Source organism: Colletes latitarsis, chromosome 6, assembly GCF_051014445.1.
Source record: "Colletes latitarsis isolate SP2378_abdomen chromosome 6, iyColLati1, whole genome shotgun sequence".
Taxonomy (NCBI): Eukaryota; Metazoa; Arthropoda; class Insecta; order Hymenoptera; family Colletidae; genus Colletes; species Colletes latitarsis.
In genome coordinates this window covers 10,136,118-10,154,626 of record NC_135139.1, presented here as the reverse complement: position 1 = coordinate 10,154,626, position 18,509 = coordinate 10,136,118, and the positions used below count along the sequence as shown (strand labels likewise).

At 38.8% G+C, this 18,509-nt stretch overlaps 1 protein-coding gene across 3 annotated transcripts in view; it reads right to left on the bottom strand.

Annotated features, from left to right (window-relative positions):
- Window positions 1–136: 136 nt before the first annotated feature.
- The window catches only part of LOC143343015 (semaphorin-1A), a 455,004-nt gene continuing 436,631 nt past the window's right edge, over window positions 137–18,509 (bottom strand). The window contains exons 10-15 of one of the 3 annotated variants that reach the window (XM_076767469.1): window positions 15,014–15,362; window positions 14,514–14,605; window positions 14,348–14,446; window positions 13,428–13,712; window positions 3,904–4,047; window positions 137–453 (exon numbers count right to left, since the gene is read on the bottom strand). In XM_076767469.1, the coding sequence (XP_076623584.1) occupies window positions 137–453; window positions 3,904–4,047; window positions 13,428–13,712; window positions 14,348–14,446; window positions 14,514–14,605; window positions 15,014–15,362 (1,286 nt within the window). The remainder of the gene's footprint in view (window positions 454–3,903; window positions 4,048–13,427; window positions 13,713–14,347; window positions 14,447–14,513; window positions 14,606–15,013; window positions 15,363–18,509) is intronic. The other 2 variants (XM_076767470.1, XM_076767471.1) reach the window with 2 other exon arrangements.

The window sequence follows — 18,509 nt, the reverse complement described above, 5'->3', positions numbered from 1 at the left end:
CGTCTTCGTCGTCGTCGTCGTCGTCGTCGTTGCGACCGTCCGATTCCGCGAGGTCGGAGAAAGAGGAGGAGGAAGATGAGCCGGAACCCGTCGGGTCCTGCGGCAAGCCTCAGACGGCCCTGTGTCGTCTTCTGTATCATATGTACGTCTTCTTCACCTTCTGCACCGGTTTGTTCTCCGCGGACGAGTTCGCGTTCTTGCCGTTCGGGTTCTTCGGCGGCACGTTCAGCACCAGGTTGATCGACTTGTTGTTGAAACCCGGCGACTCGGAGCTCTCCGTCAGTCTGTTCAGCTGCTGGCGTTGCTCGGATGGCTCCGGGTACGGGGTGCCACGCAACCTCTGCGAGAACCAGAACCCGGAAGCGAAACCGGCCACCAGGGAGAAGAAGCACGTCCCTATCAGCGCCCCGGTCAACGTCTGAGCGGAGTAAACCACCGGTGTCACGATCACGTCTGCAACGAAAGGTGAATTAGCGTCGAAGGAGACACGGTACGACGACTTATTGCTTCGCGCGGACGGGGGATGGTTGGTCGCGAGGAAACACGGGATCGGAGAGGATCAAGGTTACCCTCGAGGAGGAAAGTTTCTGTCTCCGTTTACGTAATCGAAATACGCAGAGTGGCCATCCAATTTTAAATAACTAGCTCGTTTAATGTGGGGTCTTGTGGAAGAAATGGAAAGAAAAAGGAAAGGAGTGTCTGCTAGCGGACTCTGCCTTAGACGTCGGGATATTGGGAGTCGGTCGAGCGCTTGCGAGAGGAACGGTCCCTCTGGTGGTGAGTACGGGAGGTGATGGACTCCACAGTAATATCAAACAAATTTTCCAGCGTAGGATAATGTAAAGTTTTCTTGAAGGAGATTTCAAGGTCAATTTTGTCTTTTTTTGCAACGGAAATACAGAATGGTCCATGCAACATGTGTATCTCTATAACTTCCAAAGTATACGTTGCTCGAAACAATTTTATATAAAAAAGTTGCATGGTTTGAACGGTCGTTGACGAAAACTATGCAGTGTATTTATCTTTTTCATAGATGAAGGCGTTTCGGAGATTTGAAGGTCGACTTTGTTTTTTTTTTAAATGAATTACTATACTTTTTATACAAATATATAGAATATCAAATTCTCGTTTAAAATTACACAGAAATTGATAGAATGCTAAGAAGATTGCAAGCTATCACCGAGACGAAAGAAACACATACCAAAATTTATATAGCTTATAATTATTAAAGTTTCTAATTACAAGAATCACGAGTGTACAAATGCCTAATCTCATTTGAGCATAAAATTATGCCAGCATTATTTTTAAGTACACGATATTAAGAGCTAGACAAACATCTGCATATATATACAAACTATTAAAGAAAACAGTTGAAATCGGTATATCATTTGTTTAAAAAAAGTTATTACCAGAAAATTGGACGTGCAAATATTACTTTTACCGTGTGTAATTCTTTGCCGTGGAACAGCGAGCGAATCGGTGACGCTACGTTTTACGTTTGTCGATTGAAATCATGCGGTTGGCATGTTATTAACGTTTCCATTAATGTGAATCAGTTTTTTGCCCGATGGCGGCAATACATATTTATACGTACGTCGGGACTTTATGTTCGATATTTGTGAATACATTAATTCTGAATTGCACTGTCGATCGATCTGTCCTTTTCAATATTCGCGGCCGGGTCGTTCCATGCCAAATCGTACATTCTTTGGAGTAACATTTTGGGATTTGCTCGAACTTAGATACTTTTTTTTGCTTTCTGACTACTTTCCAGATCCGTGAAATTTTACTGTATGTATTTTTGTATTACTCAATATTAATTTTTAACCTTTTTGATACACGTTCTTCATTGCATTTATTTGTAACAGAGGTGACGCGTGAACAGTAATCATATGACAATTAATCGAAGTTAATTAATGCGATTCTGAGTCCAGGTGGCTGCAGCTGCTATCGTTATATGTTGAAGTCAAACGCCACTACTGAAATTGCTCAATTGGGCGACTGCTAGCATTGAACAAATTAATTTTAAATTTATTAAAAACAATACCTGATTTTGTTTTATTCTTGGTAAAAAAACTGTCAAAATTATAGCCTAGTTAATTTCATAATCTGTTATCTATTTAAGTAGATATTAGTTGGAATGATAATTTATCTAACTCTATTATAATTTGCCTTAATACAATACACACATTCTGAATAGGGTGTATTTTAACATATGGTATCTATTTTAATGGTGGACAGGTGACACGAAAGCAATTGAAAAGTTCATATCATAGTCATTTTTGTACCCTGATGATTCTCAACCTCCCGATAGTCTAAGAATCAAAAATTCTTCGAGATACGTACGTTCAAACATTGCTAAACAGTATAAAACATCGATATTTTAGTTAAATCCGAAACGTTATTCCAAGGACTATTCGGTTCGGCACGAAATGATTCGATGTCGATCTATTCTTCATAGCATTCGCTGCTGCATAAATGCAAATGCAATCTTTCCGTTGATATTTCTCGCGACCCCTACAGTTGATCACCCTCTTTTCTCAAACTTCGTCCACGTTGCGTTCGCAGTTACGCGGAACAATCTGCTTTTAGTGTGGTGAAAACGAATCACAAAGCTGAATTGCTCGTGGAGAATCGTATCCGCCGAAATCCACGAAAGCAGAAGTATCATTGGCAGCTCAGGAGATTGCCTCCGAAGAATACATTCGATTTGAATGATTTTATTGGTATCGCTATAGACGTACGAAAAGTGCGAGGCTTTTGATTAATACTAGGTCGTTTGAATACAAACCGATTTGACATTTGATTAAGTTTATTTTATTATCTTATTTATCTTATTCTGAAACGTGAGCAATAGAGACGTTTAATAATAATAATAATTTTAAACAGATGTACCTTATCGATCACAATTTTTTAACAATGTGGAGACAAGAATGAAACGAAAAGGATATTGATAAATAGATTGTAGATCTTTATGCAAATTCATATTTTTATTAATAGAATTAATTAAACGGTGGCTTTAGAGAGCTTTGTAGAGGGTTGTCTGAACTCCTAAATACAACAATTCGTATCTTACTTACATTCTGTAGTTTCTTGACAATTTAAATTTCCCATAAATGCATAAATATCCGCAGTCTACTAATAAATGATATAGCAAATATAGAGACGTATCATTCGAGTCAATAAATTTGAATGACTTAGTACTGTGCGTTCTTCAGAAGTTGGCTAGTGAAAGGAATGTGGGTCTGATTGGTGGCTAGATCCCCACTGTATGCATTATTGGCCGCTATTGGACAAAAGAGGGAGTGGGTGGAGCAAGCGACTACTAGCCAACTTCTCGCAAACGCGCAGTAGAATGCACGTCACCAATCAGACTCTGCCCAATAGGAAGCCTCACACATTCCATGCATCCGTAGTAGCTCGATCAGAATCATTCGAATCGAAGATACTCCGCAAAATAACTCTTTTTAGCTGTCGATGATAGTCCCCGACGTAGAATTTCATGGTTGGAGAACCTTCTGCACGGGTTTTAGCGGGTCCTTGTTCTCTACTTGGGCGTACTTTCGATAAAACCAGGTGACGGGGAAACAGAATGGCGGTGCAACTAGTTACAAACAACAGGGTGAGTACGGTGCACAAAGTTAGGACACACTGTATGGAGTTAACGTACGAGGAGAGTCGCGAGGTGTGACGAATAAAACCAGCTTGAACCTTGAGGTAAAAACGGTCGACAGGATTACGTGGTGTGGGTGCGTGTGTGTGTGTGTATGTATGCTCAAAAGCGTGGTGTTTGGGAGTGGATCGTGAACGACAACTAATGAACAAGAGTGAAACAGAGAAAAAAGAATGTATATCGTGACGCGAGATGTGGGTGGACCATCAGGATATTGCGCAAATGATTACCTTGAGGCTCGTTAGCTCGTGGCTGCGTACGACCGTACTGATTTTCTCGATCCAGCTCGATGACGATTTCATTGTCCCGTTCATCGGGTTGCTCGCCTCGCCCGATTTCGGGCGGAACCGCTGGTTGCACGGGTTTCGCCATCTCTGAAGCAACATTTCACCAATTTGATGATGGGGGACACAGATGGCAGTCGGATTCAAGGTAAAAAAATGATGCTCGGAACGTAAAGTAATGCGATGCACGTCGATATTTGTTCGTCGATAGTGGCGGCGGACCAAAATTGACACATGCGACTGAAAAATACTTCGCAGAAGCCGTGCAAACGCCGAACTCAAGCCACGGTGAACACGGTTGCAGGACTTCTGAGAAACTAAGTATGATATTAGCAAAATGCATTGTTCAAGAACCATTTATGGAACGTCTAGGGTTGCCAGAATCACCGAAATATCGTTCTTATACTTTTACATAAAATACTTCGTCTTATACGGGGCACGCGAGGTGTACCAAAATGGCCGCTGGCAAGAAATAAATACCAACCCTTTGTTGCATGGCTGTACACCGGTCACTGTTAATGTTTACTCAAGAATATTTACAGTCATGTATTATTTAATTCGAGTATCGATAGATGTACAAATAATAGAAATATAATTTCTGTGTTTAGTGGTAAAATTCATGCAACAGAGGGTCAAGTGAGAATTAAATATTAAAGTTTCTCTATTCTTGCTTAGTTTGCTCGAATTTTAAGAATAACTTCATTTTTCCAGGATGCGTACCCCAATGCTAAATGTTTCATCTGACAACCCTAGGGACATTACAGTGTCAGCCACTGCCAAAACCATCGTTGACACGTTCACGCTGAACTTTTCTTATGGTTACTCGAGTACACGTTGGCCGTAACGAAAGACAGACGATGTTAAAATACCATCGAAATAGGAATAAAAATTGAAACTTTCGTTACTGTCAACGCGTATCAGCCGTGAATGATCCCAAGGCGATTATCAGAATGAGACGTAAAGCTGTAAATGACGGCGCGAACGTGTCAACGTCGTCGAGAAGTATTTGCTTAGTTAGTTAGAAAACGGTGTATTCCCCTGTGTTAAAGACAATGTTTCCCGATACAGCTATTAAAAAAGGAGGCCACTAGGATCTTGTAACCGAGAAAATACCACTATGGCTCCGATGACAATGCGTAAAATGTCACGCGGCACAGATGTGAGTATGTGGGCACACGAAGTGGGCATGAGTTGGTCGTTAGCAGTGAGAGATCATGGCGGAGTATGTGAGGAGCGTTAAGTATGGGTGACGGTGAAAGGGTAAAACTAATTGTAAGTAGCTGTCGCGGTCAACGAACGAAGGGAGACCATCAGAAACGATACGTTAATCCGCCTTTTCTGATTTCGTTGTCCGATTATTAAATCGTTGCCTATTTAAGGACCATGATTTACGACTTTACTTCCAACGACAGAATTTTAATCGACCTGTTTGTACTATTTTTATTTTTAGGAAGGAGATATCATAAAAAATGGCCAAATTTTTGTATCGTTCCGGGACCCAAAGTATATCGATGACACATCATTTCTTAGATCCCAAAGATGTGTGAATTATATACAGGGTGAGGCACAAATTAGTATCCACGATTTTTCAGCCCCTTTTAATGGTCTGACAAAAAAATGTTTCCCATCGAAGTTAATCAGTATTTAACCGACAAGAAAGTGCAGTTGCTTAAATTTAAAAACAAATTGATTTTCGATAAAATAATTAAGGGCACTGTTGTATTTTTAAATGAAATTAGATATTCTTAATTTCATAGTATTATAGTTACGTATCGTCGAATAATTTCAAATATTGTGGTAATCGATTCATGGCAATTTTTCTTTCAATGTCATCTGAAGGTCAGAGAGTGTAACAGGTCGTTGAATTCGTCTCGACGTCGCCTACAATACTATGAAATTAAACATACCTAGTTTCATTTAAAAATGCAATAGTGACCTTAATTTTTTGTCGAAAATCAAATTGTTTTTAAATTTAAGCAACTGCAATTTAACTTCGAAACGCTTTTTTGCCAGACCATCGAAAGGGGCTGAAAAATGGTGAGTAAAGTGCCTCATCCTGTGTACAATACGATGGGTAAGTTATTAAAAAGGTGGTTAATATTAATAGAAAAACAGCACTTAAAACGACCACGTGAATCTTTCAACTCACATTCAGTGGACAAGAAAACCATTAATTTTAGGAGTTCTACTTGCTCAGACCGTCGTACCAGGAAGCTTAAACACCCTACCAGTCGTGATACTTTCTACAGATTGTTGAACGCTGTTTCGTAAAGGAAACGTGTTCATCGCAACAGCGCGAGTCAGAACAGTAAAATAAAAGCGTTAGAGTCGCAAGTTAATAACCGCAGTCGTCGCGGCGTCGGAATTGTTTTAATCTTCGTCGCTCGCCATGTACCGCGGTAATTTGTTTTTCGAACGAGTCGTTGACGCTAAATACACACGGCTCTGTGGGCTTCTATCGGGGCGATACAAACTTCAACCGAACACTGTACTAATTTGCAACGTTTAAATCGCTTCTCGTATATCCCGTGCACCGTGCAGTATCCATTTTATGGCGAACACTTCTTACACGGAATTTCAATGACGGGTACAGCGAGATCTCTACAACGGGCCGCGGAAAAATCCAAGAACCGTACGTCGTACCGGTTCCGTGCGACTAATGCTTGTTAGTCGACCAACCTGTGTGCATGATAAGGTGCACGGCGGAATAGGTTTTGTACAGTTAGAAATTATTCCGCTACGAGTTTATCGAAGCACGTCTGCGGACGAAGAAAATTATACGCGTCTCGGTGATAAGCGCCGCGCGTTCTTGCGTTTCCTGACAAAATACTAGGGAATCGAGCACACTTTCCGCTGGCAAAATCTCCTCGTTGATACCGGCGCACACGCTTCGCGACAAATATTAAGAAACAAATACAACATACGCGAAACACTTTTTAATGGTGGAAACCACTGTAACGGCTGAGAATAAAAGCAATTTTCAAGAATTTTTTTAAGGGTAACTTTGAAACTTTTTCTAATAAATATTTAATGGGTTCGAAAGAATGTTTCTTCAACTACTTTTTGTAAAAATTTCTTATAAAAATATTAATTATTATAGACATAATAGCAACCGGCGTGAGGGGCCTCCGAAAATTTGTTGTAAATCATACTATCATAATCCATTCACTGCGAACTACGAGATATCTCGTAGTGTTTTTTTTTCAATAAAAATTATTGTAAATGCCATTTCAATACTAAATCTGTAACATAGTATTATTATATTTTGGAAAATTTCATGTTTTCTTTAAAATAAAATCTTGGCTCCCAAGGCAAGATACTCTAAATTTGCCTGGCAGTCAATGGGTTAAAATATAAGACAGTAGCTATAAGTACGTAGGGGTTTATAAAAATTTATTATAAAATGGTGAATCTTTCAAGAGAGATCTCAAAAATCTGTGAAAAAGTTAATATTTCTTTTAACACCATGTAGAAACTAATTATTCGATCGAAAATTCCGTACGCGAAACTGAAGAGAATAGTATTAGAAATCACCGTAAAAAATTCTGAGTAAATCGGATGAAAATTGACTGAATTATTGAGCCACCCAGTTTAAAAAAGCTGGTTTTGATAAAAACGCGTTTAAAGCCTCATCCGCTTGATACAAATACACACCACTTATCGCTTTAGACTAAATATTCCCATTCGTATGAAAACTTAACCGCAGTAGAAATAATAAAAGAGCTTCAAACGAATGTATTGAAATGAAGAGCAGTTACTGCAACTTCGCCATTTTTGCGAATATTTCAGGTGGTCAAATCAAAAAAATTTCGATCTTTCCAATTCCTTACAGTGGTTTCCCCTCTTAAGCAACTTGAAATATTCGAGTATCTTAAAAAGTACTGGTGTAATTTTTAGCTGTTTTAGAAGATTAATTCGCAGAACTCTTCTAACAACTATTCGATCCAAAACACATGACAAAGAAAATTTATTTATTTCATTTAATTCGAAAAATGGTGCAATGTTTTCCGTACACGCAGAACATCGAGATTATCGAGGATAATGAAAAAACAAGATCGTACAATGTTTCGGGCAATTAATCGTCAAATGTCGTGGAACGAAGAATGGTCTGATCTGATTCGCTTCGTACGCATTTATGATCTTTTAGTCATCCTAATTAGGTGCCTGGTACCTCGCTAATAAACAATGCACGCTCGTTGGGATTTTTAATTGCGTCGACCATTGAGAACGGAACGTACATAAGTTTCCAACGAACAATTTCGGAGGCGGTCTCGCGAGGTATTCTTCGCTACGGGAATTTTTTTCGCGAATAATTAAGCAGCTGTTCGCGATCATCGAGCGTCGAAAACCCATTACGGCTGATTAAAATTAATTGGCGGTCCCGCGATACGAATCTCGCCGGGTTAATCCGTTTCGTGCGGATTTAATAACGCCGTTGGCTCGCCGCAAGCACGACTCGTTACGTCGATGTTCGACTTCTATCTTGTCGCGTACGGGCACACTGTATCCGAAGGATGCTCCTTGCGTTCGAAGTTATGTGTAATAACGCTGAGTACCTTAAGAGGCAACTTTCTTCCGCGATGGCCCCGTAAACGCGGTAAGTTCCGTGCAATTCCGCCTCTTAGATAATTCATGGTCCCAATAAAAGGCTGGCGGGTCAAACTTGCTTTCGTAGCACGTTTTAACATCGTCGTACAATCGTTTCCGAAAAACGTGAGAGCTCGAAGCTGTCTGATACGAGTCTAGGAAAAATTAAACGTCGATCGAAATTTAATTTATCATTTCGCGGATAGTGACTCACCGGTGACCCACGTCGGCTCGATGCGTGAAAACCGCGCATCGCGCCATTTGTGGTCGTTTCTAGGGCGGTTGCGAAATAAAAAAAAGAAAAATCCGTTCCATTAGCGGTCAAGCGAACGAAATGGCACAACGCGGAGGGGTAGCGCTACTTGCGGTTGCTCCATTTGCGGTCGCAAATGAAAGCGTGACTTCCGTTCATAGAGCTTTCCTTTGCACTTTGGCCACGGTTCAGAACAGCGAAAGTGCAACCATTCTAAGAAGAAAGAAGTCCAACTGCGAACGATTATCGTAATTGCGAATCTAAGTTCCGTTGAACGATAACATCTTACCCAAAGAGGGATCATCGCTATCTTCGTGTATCTCTTCAACCTCAGAAACTTTCATTAGAAACTATAACTAGTTTGTTTCACTCTAAGTCGATCGACTATCAACTGTTTTAGAGAACGATTCGAACAGTTTGAAACAATTTTTTATACCAATATTGAAGACCAAAGTGAGACATAAGATGTTAAAAGTATTATTACAAGCAATTCCAAAAACAAAAGTTGGGATACTATCATCAGTAGACTGCGGATGTTTATGCCAATGCATATGTTTCTAGAAAATAAATGAAAGTTTGTTTCATCATTAGAGGTCTTCAAAAATATATTTTTTTTTACATATTTTGTATATGTTATATATGTTTGTTGCATTTCTTTTCATAAAATTAATGCTCAGATGGAGTTCTGAACATCTATTTCAATCTACTAATTCAACGTTTGTATACGATAGTTATGGCAGAAATGACAACATAGCTATTTATACATCTCGTGTTTACCTATAGTGAATCATTAATGGTACCAGTTCATAGATGCTACGAGTAATTCTGAAATATTCTTGGCAGATAGATTCTACAGAAACGAATTTTATGCGATTATTATCACGATTTGTTAAATCATGATACTTCAGCAAATTCCAATATGTCCCAATCACATCTTGTAATGTTGAGCGTTCGTTCTCAACTTATAAATTGACTTTAAGCGATAAACGTCATCAACTAGCTCTTGACAACATTGAAAAGATATTCGTAACATATTGTAATTTAAATTATATAATTGACTATTATAATGTTTAAGCAATAAAATTATTTGAACATATTTGGATATATTTTGCATATTCCTGTATATTTTGGCATATTACTGATACATATTTATACATACATAAACATCCACAGTCTAATAATTAGTATAGGAGATGAAATTTGAATTTCCAACAAAAGTAATAAGTCGAGGGAATGATGACGATGATGCACGACTGGTAAAGTCACGTATACACGACAGCGGCCGTCAAAGCGTTAAAGATCGCCTTATGGTCTTCATCGACAACTTTTGCCGCTGGCGGAACGGCGAAGCAACGCTCGTTAGCGGCGGTATCGGACGATATAAACCGATGCATAAATTCCAATCTATCCCCCGAAGCAGCTTGTATACCACCGTGACTGTGTTGTACACCGTGTCGAATGTCATAAATCGATTCCAGGATGCATTCCCATCGGCACGATAGCCGGGGCTATCGCATCTACATACCCTTCGACCGTGTCTCTGGTCGCAAAAAGTGAATCGCGAGCGTCGTGGTGTGCGGCAACCCCGGCCATTCATCGGCCAAACACCCGGCCATCGGGGCAAAAATCCCAACGTCGACGTCCGGAAGTCGTCGCGGGACGAAAAACGGAAGAGAAGATCGAAGTATGCTTCGCGACGCGACTAAACGGGCATTATGGTCCATTGGACGAAGAAACGATCGCGATGCGAATTTGATTAAAGCGGAAAATCGATGGCGACTGATATAACGCGCTACGAAATATAAATGGCGACCAAGTCCACCGTATGACACAATTTTAGGAGACGAGGTCGAACAACTTCTCTTCGTCCAAAATCTTTGCTTGCACATCGCAGAATCGTTCCAATTCGTGCAAAAATAATCCCTGCAAAATTTCAACTCGAAAACAAGACCCAAAACGATGGAATTTAATTTCGATAAGATGGAATCAAAATGGCGGCGAGTGCTACTACGATTCAAAGGGTTGAATATTGTTTTCTAATTGAACAAAGAAGAAGTGCAATAGTTACAAGTTCTACTACCATTTGTTTTCTATCGAAAACTTGTCTTAGGACCATAGAATTTGATTTCTATAAGATGAGACCAAAATGGCGGCGCGTGATACTACGACTCAAAGAGTTGAATATCGTCTTCTAATTAAACAAACAAGATATGCAATAATTACAAGATCTACTACCACCTTTTTCTACTGAAAATTTGTCTTAGAACCAGAGAATTTGATTTCTATAAGATGAGACCAAAATGGCGGCGCGTGGTACTATGACTCAAAGGATTGAACATCGTTTTCGAATTGAACAAAGAAGAAATGCAATAATTACAAGATCTACTATCACCAGTTTTGTACAAAAAACGTAGTCTCAAACACACAGAATTTAATTTCAACAAGACGAAACCAAAATGGCGGCATGCGCTACTACGACTCATAGGGTTGAACATCGTTTTCGAATTCAACAAAGAAGAAATGCAATAATTACGAGTTCTACCAGTCGCAAATTCACGAGGATCCGTTCCGGAGAAGCAGGTCGAGCGAGACTGGATTTCTAACTGTATTCGGGATCGTGAAAGGGGCATTGAAAATTCCTGTTTCTAAACGGTTGGTCCTCGGATGAAATTCTTCCGTGGAAACTTCCTCGAGCTGATCGTGGAACCGATCAGAAATCGTGGCGCGTTGAATTCTTACGGATGACTTTCCTCCAGGCATCTCTCGCGGGAGCTGCGTACGCGAAAAAGTGACGGAATAAAGCGTCCTCGTTGCTAACAATAAGTAGTCGAGTCGCCGTCACGGTCGTTGAACGAACGAAGAAGCTTCTGGATGATCCATCGTGGAGTATCGTGCATAGCTTTCTAACAATCGTGCTACCCTAAACTCGCGAGAACCTACCTAAACGGAACCGCCTGGCCCGGGAGAACGAAAACTTTGCAAACTTCCTCTTTGGCTGACTGTATCCGGGCCTGCAGTCGGGACATGCAACTTCTTACATCGAAATGAAGCTAACTAGGGCTCCGCTGTTGCGCGAATTGTTTTGAGAAACGGGATACTTAACGTCGCGGAGCACTGCGTCGAAAGAGCGGAATTTCGAGTCTTGCGGAACGGGATTCTTAAAACTGTGCTCCGCAGACTCTTGGGACAAGAGTTTTCTTTGTAAGAATTGTTCAAATGAACTAAGAACGTGGCAGACTTTGAGGATTACGTTCAATTAAAAATATCAAGATTCATTTGAGGACTACACTAGATCTTCCAAGGGGATCAAAATGACTTGCTTTGTCATTCGTTATAATCACTACTCGTTTCCAGTATATCTTGTTTCTTGAAATTTGTTGTGACTACTATCGAAGTATATTTTTTCTTATTTATTGTGTGAAAGAGAAGATTGCTCTGAAAACAAATTTTGTCATGAATGGTTATGAAATAATAATATTCTGACTATTGTTTCCGTGATATTTAACTTGTCAAGTAGCTTATCAATGCAATGGACTAGATATTATGTATTAAGCATCTATCATCGCGTTTTGCGAGTGCATTCTGTTGTATATAATCTACGCAACAGGTCGTACGAGTCGTTATGAAAGAAGAATAATGTTGTGCATAGCGCTATCTGACGTTTCACGAATAGTTAAAACCTCGTTGAGAAGGAACAGGTTACGCCTTTAGCTAATCCGGATACAAATTTCGATTAACGAATAAAAGATACGGCGTAAAATTAAAAATATTCATTGTAGAATTGAATGTTTCACAATGAATAAATTGTTGCATTGGTTTTATCGGTTATCTGTTATTCGGATAAAACTTTGCCTATCTCTGTCGTATTTCCCAGAGCAAATTCTATTCACGAACAACGAATACAGATTTGAAATCTGTTAATGGATTATAATTTAAGAATTTTACGAACGAAAATTTGCCCAATTCTAGTGTTCCCTTTAAATTGAGAATCACTTGACATTTAAATAATTACCTGGGTACATGGGTGTCACGGTTACAATTATCCGGGATGTACAAATTATTTCAAATTTCAATTACGAAACACCGTACGGAATTTCAGCATTCGAAGTTCTAAGCTAGTTATTTCGATGACAATCGAAAACATCCTTCATCGAAGAACAACTTCCCGTGTACATTGTATACACTACTAGTACAAACTAGTACCTAAAACGTGTAATTTCCATTACCCCGTAAGCTCCACGTTACAACGAAAGTTATTTCACGCAATTATTTCCGGATTAAACATTCTCACACCTTTTGGTCAGAAAACGTTTCGCTATAAATAATACAAACAAGATTATCTTCGACAAGTTCCTTCGTATTTTGATTTATAAAATTAGTAACGCGATCTATAATTCTATGCTTTCGTTTAGAGGCAGAAAATACGTCATGCAGTTTCTAGAATCGTCCGTGTTTTAAGATTCGAACGAACAGATCATCACCGAGTGTTCGGAATAACGGTGTTTGTTTCAAGGAGAACAAAAGAAGAGAATTCAAGCGAGCGACAAGTGTGCGTCGTACAACGTTTCGGAAGAAATCAGTTCTGAACGTTTGTATTCTAACAAGGAAAAGTTGCATTAATGATAATTACCTAGTTCGTAGCCGCAGCCTTTGTGCTTCCCGTTTGTTATGTTCTGGAACAGGGTTTTGTCCGCGTCGCTGTCGTGGAGTTTCGTCGACACGGCCACGCAGAGATTTTTGGTGGCGTCCCAGGCACAATGGGGATCCTGAAGAGCCACGCAGGATGCGCAGGTGACTGCTGCCGGCGCGTCGCAATGGTAAAGCGGAATGGCACGAATTTCGGAGTCCGCGAACACGACTAACTTGCTCGCCTCGCCGGCCAGATGGACCACTAAAAGATCCTTGATCGCTTGACCTGAAAAAAATTAAATTTTTTATCATTATTAAACCCGTGAAAGTTAACTGTCTCAAAAATCCATTCTCCAGATAAAACCTCGAGAAAAATAAATGTCACGAGAAACGTTGGATCTAGCAGTTTCCGAAAGAGCGAAACGTTTTACGTAACAAAGCGTAAATGTTTTCCGTGAAACGTTCGCCCGAGTCTGCTAGTTTTGCTCGAATTACCCGTCTCGACGCGTGAAATATAAATTTTCGCGGTAGAATAAATCGTACGAACGATCGAATATTTGCTCGCGAGTCCGTGACAGTTCCGTCCATCGAGTCGAAGAGCGAACGACGTTCGATTCCTTTTCCCTTTTGTTTTCGCGTGGAAGTCGACGAAAAAATTGCGCGTATTTCTCCTCTTTTTTTCCTTTTTTTTTTACGCGGGAAGAATAGGATCGCGTGTCATACGAACGCACATAATTCAGCGGGGGATTAATTAAATTTTTTTTTTGAGGATTGAAATTCAGATTCGCGTTCGAACGTCGTCCGGAAACACCCTGCTTTGCATTGTAATTGGGTTGACGGTTATCAGACGCGCGCGATCGAATTTTACGAAGACCGTGTTATTTACGGGCAAAAAGGCGCGGATATTTTCGGGCAGCTTACCGTATTTCAGAACCTGAACGTCGCTGACGATAACCTGGCCAACGTTGCTCATGGAATCCGGCGCGCGGGTGTTTAGCGCTTTGAGAACTCGGCCGTCGTCTACGGGATAATTATAAAATTATGTTAATTGACTCCCGCGGTGGCGCTTTTGTTCGTCGTTGCTTACCTGTTCCTATGTAGAGGATGTCGTAGGCCTTTCCGTCCAGAGCCTTCACCTGAGAATCTACAGCGACTTTGGTAAATCTGTAACTATATGTACTATTTGCTTTAATTGTCGACGGTTGATATTCCGTTGCGTGGAGAAATGTGAAAAAAGAAACAGGAATAATAATTCTTTAATACATTGACTGTAAAATTTCTTTCGAGACCAGAGCTTTGATCTTAGACAATTGTAAACTGCATAAATTAAAATTTTTCTTAGTAATTATATTCGTAACTAAAATTCACGAATCCCATTCAAACTTATTTCCTTTAATATATCAGCTTGAGAACTGTTTTAGTTCGAAAGTGAACAAGTCGAAGTCAAATGTGGCAGTCAAAGTGTTAACTCAGATAATTTAGGCATAACGCATTTATAATAAAAGAAAGTTTCAACAAGGTTCTGTTTTAAAAGGATGTCAGGCGTAAGTAGGTTGGATTTTATAAAATTTAGCGTAAAAGACTCACTTGAAGCTGACTTTGGTTATCACAGGTAATAAGAAGAAGGACTGAACCGCGTCGTCCATGAGGGGGTGCGCTTTAACAAAGTTCACAGTCACGTCTGGAAGCGTCCTGGAGTCGTTCACGCATGCCCCCGGCCTGGGTTCCGGTACCCTTTCCGGAAGTACTCGCAGCCAATTGCTGTTTATGGTCTCCTGTTCTTTGAACGCACCTTGGAAGACATCGAGGACGCTGTTCATGGAGAACGCACAGACCGCTGAACCGCCGATCGAGTTCACCGGAGTCGTAAACACTCCATAAACCAGCCTCGCACGCTCCCCGGCGTAAATACCTTCCGTGATGTCGCTGGTCGATTCTGTTGGAATAATTGTAAATTACTCGATAAAGCAACCTCCCGTCGTACGGCACTTTTATTTGGTTAATTTAACACGTTCATCGAGACCATCGATTCTCGCCGGAGCACGATCGTCGCTACCGCCATTTTCAATTTACAGCGTGACGGGGAATTAACCTCTCGACTATGTTAATTCGCGTCAAAGAATGATGATCGTTAGTTTCTTGTTAATCGTAATTTCGAAACTAATTAAGTGTGATATTAATTTATAAAGAATTCGAAGGCATAGTGGTTGGGATATTGTAACTGTAGCTGTTTGAGTTCTCCACTTTTCTATAAATTATTTATTCCATTTTACTTATATTCTACAATAATTAAAGAATGATCTGATGATCGTTAGTTTCTTGTTAATCGTGATTTCGAAACTAAGTAAGTGTGATATCAATCTATAAAGAATTCGAAGGCATAGTGGTTGGAATATTGTAACTGTAGCTGTTTGAGTTCTCTACTTTTATATAAATTATTTATTCCAGTTTACCCATATTCTACAATAATTAGAAAAAGGCTTCCTAACGATAGCCAGATTGAATTTTTATTTTTTGAATTGATTTATTCTATTTTGCAGGATGTTCTTGAGAAATACCTTTTCCACAATTAAAAATCTAACAACCAGGCTTACTTACTAGTGCTACTTTCTAATACTACTGTATACAGGGTGTTCGGCCAACCCTGGGAAAAATTTTAATGTGAGATTCTAGAGGTCAAAATAAGACGAAAATCAAGAATACTAATTTGTTGATGGAGGCTTCCTTAAAAAGTTATTAACGTTTAAAGTTCCGCCCGTACTGAATTTTTTTCCAGAAAGGGAGTAGGATTTCGAGGGTAGGTCTATTCACCAAAAATTATTGTAATTGACCCTTGCAACCGAAAATAATTTTTCCAGAACGATTTGAAATTTTTTAATTTTGTCGAGAAATTTCACACCTCGAATTTTTTTCTCGAAAGTAGGTAGGATTTCGGGGGTATGTCTATTCACCAAAAATTATTGTAATTGACCCCCTCAACCGAAAATAATTTTTTTAGAATTAATTAAAAATTTTTTTTTTCGTCGAAAAATTTAGGCAGCTACCCCCTGTCGATTTTTCTTAAAAATCCCTTTTTCATTTTTAATAATTTTGTTTGACGCCCTACAGAAAAGTTGTCTAATACTTTTTTGTAGGTACCCATAAGCTCTACCTCAGAAAAAAGTTTCATTGAAATATATTGACTATTGTAGGAGTTATGGCTGTTTTAAAATTGGTCCATTTTTATGGGGTTTTTCTCATTTTGCGGGGTCAAGGACTAACTTTTCGAATATTTTTGCGATTTGTACATATTCTTCATCAAAATACGCGTAGTTTGGTTTTTTAAACATTAAAATCGTCCAATCCGTTCAGAAATTATGACGTTTTAAAGATTCGCATGAAAATTCGGGCAGACATTTCTGGCCAGAAATTAGATTTTCGGTAAGGAATTTTTTTCTCGAAACTGAGTAGAATTTCGGGGGTATGTATAATGACTAAAAATGATTGTAATTGCCCACTGTAACTAAATATAATTTTTTTGGTATGATTTGAAATTTTTTAATTTCATCTAAAAATTTCAGTACCTACTCGAATTTTTTTTTCGAAAGTGGGTAGGATTTCGGGGGTATGTGTATTCACCAAAAATGATTGTAATTCAGCCCTGCAGCCGAAAATAATTTTTCCATAGCGATTTGAAATTTTTGAATTTAATTGTTAATAACTTTTTAACGAAGCCTTCGTCAACAAATTGGTATTCTTGATTTTCATCTTATTTTGGCCTCTAGAATCCCCCATTAAAATATTTCTCAGGGGTGGCCGAACAACCTGTATACTTAAAGTACAATATTATACTTGTAGACGAAATTTAAAGTATTTCACAGCTTATAGAAAAATTCTATTTTATGTAATTATGTGACTAAACGAATACGAATCGAGTATGATAATACATAATAAATAATAAAAAAGGGAATAAAATTAACACGTCATGCAGTCTCCATGTAAGAAAAGATAGATAAACTCAGAGTAAAATTTCACATGGTACATTTTATCAATTTTCATTTCATTTAAAGTTAATTTTGCAAATATTTGTACAGTGCCAAAGTTTATGTTTTCTACACGTTTTGTTAATCTCATTATCGAAGTTGTTGGTCGTATTAAGCAAATATTTATTAAACTGCTATATAATTTAAGTCGTTTATAGAATAATACAATATATAATTTAAAAAAATATAATAGAAGAGAAACTCGTTATTCGAAAGCTGGTATCGAGAATTAAAAGTGAATGGACACATTTGTACTTACATAAACAAGCTATAAATAAACATGTTACGGTGTACACACATGCATATTCAGGTCACGTGAGATTAAAATTCAATATTGATGGAAATTACGAAAGTTAAAATTGGAGATTTATCACTTGACGAATAACGAAAGGATGATCAAAATTGGATGGCTAACACCATCTAATAAACATTTGCTTGGCTCGGCTGATAGTCTTAATATCAGTTTTAAATATGATAATATAATACTACGAAATATATTAATTGAAAAGCTCAATGGACAAAATACATTACAAAATGGTGATTGGCATGCTTTCATAATTGAGTTATTACATAATCAATATTTTCACATTCGTTGATATTATCCCCAGCCATTATTGATCCATCGACGTAAACCTTGTTCAAATTTTGAGGGAATATTCGTAATTTCAAATATCTTCCACTCAATAATATTTATTAAATGATATTTAAAACAACATATTAAACACTTCGATAGGAAACAAGCCTTTCTCGATACTGTCTATTTTAAAGCGAATAGTGTTCGAAATATTGGAAGTTCTATTTAAGTTCCGATTCGTATCCCTTCATACACGACAATTCAATTAACAGAACTTCAACTTTCTAGTCGCTAATTGAACAGGCGATGCACGCCGTGCCACTGTCTCGTTAAGGATTAAAGACTGCACGTGGTGTCCCGACCAATTACAATCTCCGAATACTTGTTGGAAACCAGAAATTGTTAATCAACGGTTATTAGTTAGGAAGTAGCGGCGGCTCGGTGTTCTACGATGTTAATGCGATACCTCGTTAAGAGGTAATAACAA